At 40.8% G+C, this 13365-nt stretch overlaps 1 protein-coding gene across 1 annotated transcript in view; it reads right to left on the reverse strand.

Annotated features, from left to right (window-relative positions):
* The window catches only part of LOC106814948 (cuticlin-1-like), a 15810-nt gene extending 14386 nt beyond the window's left edge, over nt 1–1424 (reverse strand). The window contains exons 1-2 of the mRNA XM_014819342.1: nt 1313–1424; nt 810–862 (exon numbers count right to left, since the gene is read on the reverse strand). Of these exons, the coding sequence (XP_014674828.1) occupies nt 810–836 (27 nt within the window). The 5' untranslated portion in view covers nt 837–862; nt 1313–1424. The remainder of the gene's footprint in view (nt 1–809; nt 863–1312) is intronic.
* Nucleotides 1425–13365: the final 11941 nt, after the last annotated feature.

Genomic DNA, 13365 nt, shown 5'->3' on the forward strand with positions numbered 1-13365 from the left:
TATATATATATATGTATAGATATATATAAAGAGCACATATTAATATTTATGATGACCGCCTGCTATGTATCTAATTTCCTTTTCGACACATCTCTTCTGACAAGTATTAATGACCAGGAAAAGAATATAGGTGAACACAGGAAGATGATGTCCACTGGCTGACTAATGGTGTCCGTGGCTGAATAATTTGTAAGGTGAATGTGGGGAAATGAGAAGGCAGGAAACAGGAGCGCTAAAACAGCGCTACTAATAGGTCTACAGACGGCATCCGACGATTCATTCCTAATTGCATGAACGTTCTGAAATGGTAATTGAAATCGTCGCAAGGCATACTGGGACAGCGCACCGCTATCTGCCGCTACATCTTGTGCAGAAAGCAACGTTGGACATAATCCCACGGGAGAGCAATTATGTTATTGGTCCACCTTGCTCGCGATACTGATGACCACACACACACAAACACACACACACACACACATACACACACACACACACACACACACACACGCGCGCGCGCGCGCGCGCACGCACGCACACACACACACACACACGCGCGCGCGGGGGTACAATCTCGTTTAGTCGCTTCGCTGTTGTTGCTTGTTCGTTGTAGAACGCAGGACAACGATCCGATACAGAAAAGGTCACGAAAAATATATATGGGTTAACAAGCGCGAAACAGCTTGGCAGTACAATAGTGCTAAGAAATCCGTTGTGCATGAAACCGTAATATGCATCTTCGACTGTGAGCATCGCGTCTGCCAAGTAAACACTAATATGCGCGGTCACCAAAAAGGAGAGCATTGACTCACCAAAGTAATTGCTAATATGATCCTCATGGCTGCGAACTCTCTGGGCCGATTTTCTGTAGAATAAAAGCGAAAAAGGAACTTACATGGGTCCACCACTCACATGTGCGCATTTTTTGCACGTACGTGAGTACGTATATTGACAGGCGCAATATGTGTTACCTTCGCTGACCGGTAGCATACGTACACCCAGTATTTCATTTATGATCTGGCGATCCAACCGAATCATTACGTCATTATATCATAGTCCCATAGAATTTTAGCATTTAAATCAGACACAGCTAAACGAGACTACAATAAAATTCTTGCGATGAAACCAATTTAGGTGTAGTAGTTATAATCTTGTTATAATGAATAACCAGACACTAACTGAATATATGTTATATCTGTTGATCACGTTACACTCGCATTCACCTCCTACATCTATCGTTCTATACTTCTCAATATCTCGCATATATCGTCTATCCCTGTACCGGATTCCATCTGTCACTATATACAATACTTACGGTTGGCGACAGACAGTGCGAAGGCGGTGCTCGCTCGTTCAGACCCCGAGCTATGTGAAGGTAGATGGATTACTGAGTATAACGCGGGTGCGGATGGATGTTGGCTGCTACATGTGCGGTTTCATTGATATCTGTCAGGCAGCAAGATTCGACCCAGAAACCCAGCCAACCAAGCGGGCGCGGTACTATTGTTGCTTGTCGAAAGTAGTATTTAGTTGAGGCTATTGTAGTCTCTGTCGTGCTAGGCCCCAAGCTTAGAGTTACGTGTGCACACATTATATAATAAATCCGAAGAGAAAATAGAAGTTAGAAGATATGTAACGCGATGATAAGAAAATGCACAAAAGAACGATGGGGTGAAACAAGAGATTACCGTTCTATAATCCGTACCGTAGACTAACTACTTTACTAAGATGTCAAAGTAATAGATTTCACTCTGATGAATTCATGAATTATTTATAGCCAGATATGTATATGGTGAAACGTACGCGTGGCTACACGAGAATACGTTCTTAAAGCTATTAACATTGTTAAATGAGCTCCTAAAATCACGCACACACACACACACACACACCACACACACACACACACACACACACACACACACACACACACACACACACACACACACACACACAACACAAACACACAATCACACACACACACACAAACACACACGCTAATATATATATATATATATATATCATATATATATATATATATATATATATTATAGTCCTCCATTCTCTTTCACACACGCACGCACGCGCGCCCACACACACACACGCGCGCACGCATAGACAAACACACACCTACACACACGCAATAGCACGCGCGCGCACACACAGACGCACGCGCACACTCTCACGCACACGCACACGCACACACACGCACGCACATGCACGCACGGACGCACAAACGCACACCCAAATAAGATACTAAATAAGTAAGCTAAGGCGTATCAAAACAGCAATTAAAAATGCGCAGCGCGTTGCTGCCTATTCCATGAGAATCGTAACCTAGCTTTACTCATTGTTTGATCCGGTCGCAGGGTCGCAGAGGTAAAGATGTGACGCAAGATATTAGCTGACTTGTTTTGCAATAACAATAACGGGTCACGACACCCGTGTATAATAAGATCAATTAAAATGAGCGTAGCGTTGAGAACATCTTTCGCTACGGCTGTCAGATATGTAACCCCTAACCTACTAAATTAGTCATTCTCAGAATTTAATCTCAGACAGATTATGTGCCAGAAATTTTAGATATAGGATTATTACTCTAGCACGTTGGGGTCAACACACGCACACACGCACACTCATCCACACACACACACACACACAACACACACCCACACCACACGCGCCACGCACACACAACTTGCGCACGCGCACCACGACTGCGCCACGCACTTCTCTCTCTCTCTCTCATTCTCTCTCTCTATCTTAACACAACCACACAACACACACACACACACACACAACACACACACACACACACACACACACAACACACACACATATTATATATATATATATATATTATATTTCCTTCATTTCTCATCTAACACACATGCACGCGTCGCGCCGAGCACACACACGCACGCACGCACGCCCGCACACACACACACACACACACACACACACACAACACACACACACACACACACACACACACACACACACACACATAGTATATACTATACTATATATATATATATATATTATATTCCTGCCATTGCTCTCTTGCACACTATTGCACGCACCTGCGCGCCAACACACACGCGCGCCACGCTATAGACAAACACACACACCTACACAGCACGCAAAAGCACTGCGCGCACACACACAGACGCACACTCGCCACGCACAACACACGCACACGCCACACCGCCACAGCACGTATGCACGCACGACGCCACAAAACGCACACCCAAATAAGAATACTAAATAAGTAAGCTAAGGCGTATCAAAACAGCAATTAAAAATGCGCAGCGGTTTGTGGCCTATTATATGAGAATTCTGTAACACTAGCTTTATCTATTGTTTTTGCATCCGCGTGCGCCCAGCGTCGCCCATTGAGGTTTTAGATTGTGAGCGCAAGATATTAGAGCTTTGTACTTGTTTTTGCAAATAACAATAACGGTCACGACACCGTGCGTATAAAATAAGTATCAATTAAACATTGCGCGTAGCGTTTGCAGCAACATCTTTCTACGAGCTGTAGAATATGTAACCTTAACCTATAAATTAGTCATTTCTCAGATTTAATCTCGGACAGATTATGTGCCAGAAATCTTAGATATAGGATTATTACTCTAGCACGTTGGGCTCAACGCACGCAGACACGCACACTCACCCACACACACACACCCACACGCGCGCCACGGCACCTGCGTTACCGCGTTAATACGCCTGCAACCGCCACTCACACACTACACACACACACACACACACACACACACACACACACACACACACACACACACACACACACACACACAGGTTATTGGGCATAAACCTGCATGCTACTTATAAGATTCAGGTTATCGGATATAGTTACATTGTAATAGTATTGGTGTTGTACAAGTTGTACGAGTATTGGTAACATTTGCAATCATTGTTGACTTCGATGTAGAAATATTTATGAAAAGGAATTGGATACGGAAGCGCTTAGGCTACAGTTGCAATATTCTTCAAAAACACTAGAGAGTAATACGAAGTATAAGTAATGATTAAACCCTGTTAAAATCTATCACGAAACACGTCATTTTACCCAGGCATTTTGCGGCTACATAAAGCACCTCAAGCACGGAAGTACTGTTATATTCCATTTTGACCCATTTTCAAAATGCGTAAAAATATATAAAACTACGGAATAGAATAACGACCTGTAGGTAGTACTGACCGACACGACATGTATTTCCGTGGCACAGGGCATCTATCAATTCATGATTAACGCAGTGTAATAATTTAAGGCTAGCCTAACTCGATTTTGAGAACCCAAGCACTTCCTTGCTTAATAATGGCTGTGGTGGGCCGTGCATCATGCATGTACTCACCTGCGTTCATTGCATTGCCGATGAATACTCGCCTTCGCACCTAGTTTCAAGTATATCGGTCGATTCTGTGACAACGTATTCTGTGAGCGGCGCCAAAAGACCTGTTTGCGCGTTATCTACGCATGCATGATCGATGACTGCGTTAAACACTGATTACATTTCGTTTGTATCAATGATCTATTTCATTCATTTCCAACTAAGCAGAAATCGTATAGTCTCATCAGAGACATGTCTTGGCTGAATCGCACAGTATGTTTTCAAAGCAGTTACAACGACGAGAAGATTATTATCGCGTGGTATGTTTGCGGTGTTTTGCTGAATGTTTTTCGTGCATGTTTGCTGTATCGTTTTGTGATAGTTTGTGATAGTTTATGTGATGTTTGTTTCTTTTTTTTTTCTTTGATATGTTTGTGATGTTTGTGATGTTTGTGATTTTGTGATGTTTGTGATGTTTGTGATGTTTGTGATGTTTGGATGTTTGTGATGTTTGTGATGTTTGTGATGTTTGTGATGTTGTGATGTTTGTGATGTTTGTGATGTTTGTGATGTTTGTGATGTTTGTGATGTTTGTGATGTTTGTGATGTTTGTGATTTTGCTGATGTTAGTGTGATGTTTTCGTGATGTTTAATGCTATGGTTTATGACTGTTTTGATGTTTTGCGGTGTCTGTGATTCTGTGATGTTGATAACATGTGATGTTTGTGATGCTGGCTATCGGAAAACATTTTTTGTGCCAATATCGTGTCGCTTTACATCTGCTGTGAAAAGAATAGTTTCTTTTTAGAAACAAAGAAAGCCATGTGAAGCTCGACGCATCTACTGCGTTTAAAATCAACTTGTATACGTTTCGTTTGCATGGCGTTACAGAAGCCACCTAGAGGTTGCTATTGGCCAACGAACATTGCTAGCAGTGCCGCATTAATCATCCGTTAAGATGTTATTATGAGGACTGAGCTAAGCTATCAGGATGAACACCGTGCTGAGGTGCTAAAGCGCACGCTTTCCTCTTTATTACCAGATACGTGGAAGGTGGGCGAGTAGTGGCGGCGCGTGCTTCGTTCGCGCTGCAATGGAGTTATGTTTTAGAAGTTATGTCAGTTTGCTATTTTCGGTTGTATGCATATATGGAGTAGTTTATCAATATGTGACGTTGCCCGGCTACGCGCTTATTCGCACACATACACACACACACGACGAATCCCTACTATCACATCTCTACTACACACACACACACACATGCTACGGTACCACACATGCACACACAACATAGCACACAATGCTAATTGCACACACACACACACACACACAACCATCACACACACACACACATTGACACCACACACACATAACACACAACACGACACACAGCTACACGCACACAAACAGCACGCAACACACACACACAACACCACACACACACGACACACAAACACGCACGCAACACAGCACACACATCTATAGTGGGCGGCTATCCAGGATTTGAGAAAAGGGGTTGTCCAGAAGAAATAAAGGGCAAATTTTCTGCTTTACTTTTTTGGTGCTTTTAAAAAGCTGCGAAGGCCATTTTCTTTTTTTAGATGGTGCGATTCTGACATTCTGAAGCAGTAATTTGATGTCTTAGAATGCAAAATATCAGTATCAGAGTCCGGATTCCCCCGGCGACGCCTGGCGGAATCCCCTGCTTTGCCCATTTCTAAGTTATTAATAACCGAATTTAACATATATAAGTAATCCTTCATCAGAAAAACTTAGGCGCTAAACAAGATTTTTTTAGGAAGACAATATTAAGGGAATGTGTGTGTCGTGTGTGTGTGTGTGTGTGTGTGCGCTGCGTGCGGCGGTCGTGCGTGCCGTGCAGTGAGTGTGTATGCTATTTTTTCCCTTTTTTGTGGTAAACTAAGGGGGGTCCGGACCCCCGACCTCTGGATCCGCTCTGCAGCACACTGAGCGCACTATACACACACACGCACACACACACACACACTAACACACTAACACGCACACACGACAAGTACCACGCGCGCGCCGCGCACACACATAACAACACACCACGCACACACACAACATACAACACACGCGCGCGCCACACACACAACCACACACACACACATCACACAATCACACGGACACGCCGCCAGCACGGCACACACACCACACACACATCACATACACACACACGCACACACACACGCAACAACACACACATACAACTCACGCCACGCAGCCACGCACACACACACACACAAATACACACACGCAACGCACACACACACACACCATGCCGTACTGAGTTCTGAAGCCATGCTCACCAATTACGACAGGAACGATCGAGAACGTCATCTTGCTTGCCGGTGATAGAAATAACGACTGGCTAGGGAACACTCAAGACCATGGATAACAGATGGTGTGAGAGAGATGATCGATAAGAATAACTCTCGCGTGAATTGACAACGGATCATTGTGCCGACATTAAAGATCAGCCAGGATACATGTCTGCCCAGTTATTGAAACTAATAAAAAACTAACCTAGATTTTAAGCTTCTTATCAGGGTTGAAAATAGTAGAAGAAGAAAACTGCAATTGAAATCCACAAAACTCGCTTGAACAGCAACTTAATGCGGCACTAACTCTTACTATTTAACAACTTGGAACAATATGGTCGTCGGGGACATACCCTTGATAATCTTCTGATACACAACGTACTAATGACTCGACTACGGTTATTATATCAAAATAATTAGGCACACAGATGCTAGGTTACCCCTCTAATGAGGACATTTTAGATCTTTCGCACCGCCTGCCCAAAGCCAAGATTCTGGGGCAATCCTGACCCATCATGTTAATTCGTGAGGCGAGGATGCGAGGGCATATTGTTCTATGACAGCTAGGAAACATAGTTGGCACAGCAGAGGACATAGGCTTTAACAACACCCAAGCCATCTATATTTCAACGAGAAGCTTGGACCCAAGCCAACAGCGTCATTATATTACCACACAAGACAATGCAGCTCGCCTATACAATACAAATATGGGAACGTGTATAGGCCAAAATCTTCATGAAAAAATATTGACACCTCGGAGGCAATTAAACATTGAAGTCTAATCAGTGACCTGCACCATATTAATAGGCTACACGCACGCCCCAAATCCGCAATTAAAAATCCTCGCCTGCCAGACCTAACTCAATGAACATGCTCCACTGTGTTTGTTTGGCGGTAAGAAGTGTAAATCTAACCAGAATTCGTATCCTATGTATTAACATTCTGTCGCTGAGATTTGATTGCCACTTGAAATATGTACTCAACTAAACACACTCCGAATTTTAACAAGATTATCAGCTACTAAATGACACTTTCCATTGACAATCATTTGTCTGTGAAAATATACTACCCTTTCAAAGGTTTAGATAACGCATATCTGACTGACTTATTGCGACAATCATACATTCTCTAATTAAAATTACTTCCAATTACCAATCCCTAACTCAAATCTCAGCTCTCTGTGTCAATACAAGAGAAGAATGAAATTCTAGATCCCAGCACCAGCTATCTATTTACAAGCCCGAACAAATAGAAGTACCTATTAATAAACATTGAAACAATTTACATTTTTACCTTCACCAAGAACTAAAGCAACTAGGACCTTATTCTTAATTCATGCCAACACCAAGTAGTTTACCGAAAAACTACACAAAGCTGAGAATGAACCTTACTAATATCTCTTTGGCCAACTTACCAGATGTTATTGCAATTCTGAAACATAAACTAAATGATCTAAGTACCGCGTACAAACACAATATACAAAATTTTATACATTTCAATATCTCAGCAATTCAAAATTCACAGATGCTGTTCGATGATTAGCGTTTTACATTCACAAAAGAACTTAACTTTAAAACATAATGTTTCAGATAACAACCATAAAAAACTAACGCAATCTGAACTGGCTATGGATTGAAAGTTATTTACTAATAATAGACAGAATGCATGCATTATTTGGGGTTATCTACAAAGCACACCTAACCATATATTGAACCCTTTGAACAAGACCTTACAAACATCGTTTTGTTTTTACTTAATAAAATGAAACCACCCTACTCTTATTTGTCGGGTTAGATATTTAATATCGATTATTAAAACAGAAACCCAGTAATTTTTATAATAGACTACCCTAAAATATGATCTTATCTCAAATATAGTGCATTCTTTTAAATGTACCAAAACGCAACACGCAATAAACATTCAGACTAGACCAAACCTAAATTGACCCATTTTTATACTAATTAACTTTAACATAACTCGAATTATATCATGTATTAATTGTGCAGTGGTGATGTCTTTCCGAACCATCTGCACATATTCATACTAGTGAAATCTGGCCAATCTAAAACTAACTAACAAAAAGTAAAATCAGGAGACAAACAAACGAACTTCAACGCAGTCGAACATCTAGACTAAATTAGATCTTAACACCCAAAAAAATTACTAACTTTAATTTTCATATGCTGATGCAGATACGTGCACTCTAGAAAAAATGCGTTAAAATATACAAAGAAACGTAGATCACCCACGCCCCATTCAGAGCCCTATTCACGTAAAGGAAATAACAACTTCACCTTCAAACCGATGGATTTATATAGTGGCTATCATTAAAGATCACTCCAATAACAAGAGTAAAAAATAGTTTGTAAATCACCTCTTTCACGGTACCACTCCTTTTTGGCAGAAACTCTACAAACAATACTCAAATTAGAACTGAAATCACATAAAAGAACCTTACTAAAAAGAAATGACTACCAGCAAACAACTTCTTCAACCACACAAATCTATACTTAAAAAGACATGGAACACCTATCAATAACAATAGTTAATATATAAAAAATAAAAGCACAGTTACCTGCCACGACAAACTTCTGAACAATGACAACACTCGTGTACTACAGACACGACTGGATATATGCAAGCATTTAAGCTCTTATGCACAAATGGTAGTGCCCGGAAATGGCAAAACAAAATTTTCAAAATGCCACGAGAGGATCATCAAAATTTTTCATTCCCCCTCCGTAATCACAGAAGTTCTCTTTTTTAAAAACCCCAATTGTTTGTGAAGGATTCATTATATTGCATAAATAACCTAGACATCCAGGAAAGCGCAGGAGCCTGAACAATAATTCCTAATAAATTTATCCAAGATCTCTAAAACCCAGGTCTAGCTCCCATATTGTGTGATATTTTTTTTTTAATTGACTGCCATGATGTAACAAGAGGTGCTATTCCCTAATGATTATTAAAAATTTGCTAAAATAATACCTATCTACAAAGCAACTCGTCCAAAACACCCTTTTCAAACGATTCGCCCATATCTCCTCTATATTCACCTTTTCCAAAATATTCGAAAAAATAATTTATTACAGACTCTACAGTTTCTAGTCAAATGATGATATATTCTCTCCCTTTCAATTTGGATTTAGAAAAAATCATTTCAAACTACACTGGCAATTTCTGATTGTATATACTCTCCTTAATCAATAGAATGAAGGGCAAATATCGTGTGGGAATCTTTCTTGATTTGTCAAAGGCATTTTGATACTGTCCAGCAATAATATAATGCTTTCCTAAACTCGACACACCTATGGTGTGAGGGGCCCCAACCCTGGAAACTATTGCACAGCTATCTCTCAAACTCCGTAAACAATATTTCCAATTAAGTGACTCATATTTCGCAGATCTTTTGAATATATCGTGCAGGTGTTTCCACAGGCGATCAACTCTTGGTGCCCTCATTTTCTAATTTATGTAAATGACCTCCCTAGGAAATATTCAATTTATTAGTTCCAGATTATTTGCTTGGTGATACGAAATCTTTTTAGGTCAAGTTCAAACTTTAAACTGAACTTGACAATTAATGGTTTAAATCTGAGGAAAATCTAAACATGTCAAGGAGTGGCTTAGACTGATAATAGAATTATCTCTTAATTGTGAAAAAACTAAAATACATCGATCTCCAGTAACAAAAATGTAAATACTATGACATGTTTGAAGATTCACATTTGATTACTTTCAAGCTACAACGTGCTAATATATAAAAATACCTGGGTGTTCATTTGCACTAAATATAACAGTTTGGAATTTCAAAGTGAAATTCACAAGACACTTAAACTGTGCTTAAAATCTGGCTGGATTATCTCATCNTGTTTGGCATAAAAAAAAAATTCGCTGTTCTCGCTTCGAATCCTTTATAGAATTTTTTAATTTCGCTATTTAATTTTATATGAAAATTTTCAATAAAAATTATTTTTTTTTTTTATAGAGCGTTTTTTTGGCCTGAGCGAACAGCGTTTTAAAACAATAATAATAGTCAGAGGAATATTATCAGATATCTGGGCAAATCTGGGAATAATTCCTACCACCAGAACTTCTTCACAATGTGGTTTGTAAAGGTGCTCTACTAACCTATTCCTAAAAGATTTAAATTCAACTCTCCTGGACAACCCGTGACAGCTGCGTGACAGTTGGCCGGTACCCGGAACCTTACCGGAAAAATTAAAAATTTCATTCTGCTTAAGCAGCTCTCGTTGTGAGCGGGTCAAACTAGGGCGTTATTCATGTTCTGAATTGATTGGTCAAGCATTTGTTTTTGCACCAAAACGCACTCCCTTGGTCAGATAAACGGCAACATCCATCCTTTTCCACTATCGGCAACCTTTGTTTATTAGTGTTTTATCTGCGAAACTTACCTGGAAGTTGTTTTGCTCATGGGGAAGTGCGATCCCGAACTACTGGTAATAAAAATATTAAGCAATAAATATGTCTGCGTTTGTGTACGAATCATTTTACAGGGGCAGCGCCGCTAATCTTCCTCACTATGTAATTGGGATTTCCTGATGTGTGCTATATTTATTACTGCTAATGAAAGTGTATACTTATTACTAGTTATGAAATGTACTGCTGCTTACTCCGCGTGTACTGCTGCCAGCCCCAGTTCAGCACCATTGTATTTCACTATTGTTTTTCACCATTGTTAAATACATGCTGCGCAGCACCTTGTTTCTCAGTCTGACCATATGCATAGTACTAAGGTTTAATGTTCTTGTGCGCGCACGTTTTCAAACATACAGTAAATATATATATGTAATATGGACGTAGACGTTATTCTTGCATCGCCGCTCAATTGCTTCATCTGTGAAGGCCCGGAGACGCCAGCTCAGAAGCTCGCACAGGCATCTCCTAAAGGCTACCCTACTCTGTTAGCGTATGCAGAAGCTGTTGGAAATGCTACAATTTTGGAGCGCATGAAGGAGGCATGGAACGTTGCAAGACTGAGATACCACTTTAGATTGTAGACGTGATTTGTACAACAGTCTGTTAAGGTCACAATGAAGTCATCTCGTAAGTGCGATCTGTTTTACTAGGCAGGGAATAATGATTTACTGACCTGAACATTACTTTTAAATACTGGAGATATCTCATGTCAACAAACTTCTAAATAATTCACATTTTTCATTTGATTGTAGGTGCGGCAGAGGCGGAGAAAGATTCGGCACAGACGAATAGACGACGCATTTTCTCTGGGTTCAGTGCATCTACTGCATGCACTTCTACGAGTTCACGTTCCGTTCAGCTTCTGTACAAAAATGTATGCATTCTTTGCAACCAGCCTGCTCGTCTCTTCCCAAATCATCTAGGTACGGTTAGATTGACGGGTGTAACAATCTTATGAAGAGCAATAAGCATAAATCGGTCTAACTGATGATATTTGTATGTGATGGGTCGTGATGAGTATGTGATGGTTAGCGACGAATAAAATACAGTTATTATTATAACTATTCACATTTTGCATCGGATGGGATCACATGCATGAACTGATATTGAGCCCCTCTCCACTCCCTAAAGGGTCGCAAAGACGATTGGGGCATTGAAGTCACTGGACGCCTGGAAGGGATCAGCGACTTGGTAGCAGAGGAAACCCTCTATCATTTGCGCTGCAAAGTTCTTTTCGAGACGGGTGGTCACTACTCAGAGACTAAAGATGTAAGTGATCTAAAAGTATGATTCTGACTCGGTGAGGCGAATTCAAATTCAATCATTCAAAGTTGAGGCATATTATCAAACTCTGGTACTTGAAAGTTAATAATTATAACATCTTTTATCCTCAGGTAGGAAGGAAAGTGGATGATGAGCGAGTGACTTTATTCTATGAGCTCTGCGAATGGTTAGACTGGGAACTCGAGCATGGGGTGATGACACTTGACCAAGTCCACGGAAAGCTGCAGCAGGTAAAAAGCAGACGGTTTTGATCAGTCACCAGATCAGAGCCTCTCATATTCGAAGAAGTGGCTAAGAAGAAGCTCAAGAGAAATACCATGACACACTGTATTTCACGTCACAGGAGAGGAGGGCAGATGTGCTATGTTTCAGAGATAAGACCAGCAACATTCTGCGAGAGCATCATGCTAATGTTCAGTTTTGGAGATGAGAGGCTCAGATCATAAAGACTGCACTAAAGTTCATTTTCAACGACATCGCCACTATTGATCTAGATCCAAACTCATACCCCACTGCACACAGTATGACCGATATCCCTAGTCAGCTGGCACTTGTTCCTGAGAGCCTTCAGATGTTCTTGAGACCGATAGTGAAGACAGACGAAAGAGTAGCCATTTGGGGGCAGAACTTCATAAAGGCCTGTCGGCCTCGGTCAGGGGTATTGCCATACCAGATGGGGCTTGCCATGCAACTGGATCACAGCTTTGGGTCAAATCGGATTCTCAACAAGTTACACCATTTGGGGTACACAGAGTCTTACGCAGAGACACAATGTTACAAATACTGCTTTCTCAATGACAGTAATGGCGTGGTATACTGTGCTTTGCGTCTGATAATATTATTGAAGAAACTATGAACAGATAGATGATGAGTAGAGGTATGACGTGAAGCTTGATGATGTATCAGTTGTGCTATGACAGCCGTGAAAGTGATACGAGTGACGATGG

This window comes from Priapulus caudatus, unplaced genomic scaffold (assembly GCF_000485595.1).
Source record: "Priapulus caudatus unplaced genomic scaffold, Priapulus_caudatus-5.0.1 Scaffold1011, whole genome shotgun sequence".
In the NCBI taxonomy this organism is placed as follows: Eukaryota; Metazoa; Priapulida; class Priapulimorpha; order Priapulimorphida; family Priapulidae; genus Priapulus; species Priapulus caudatus.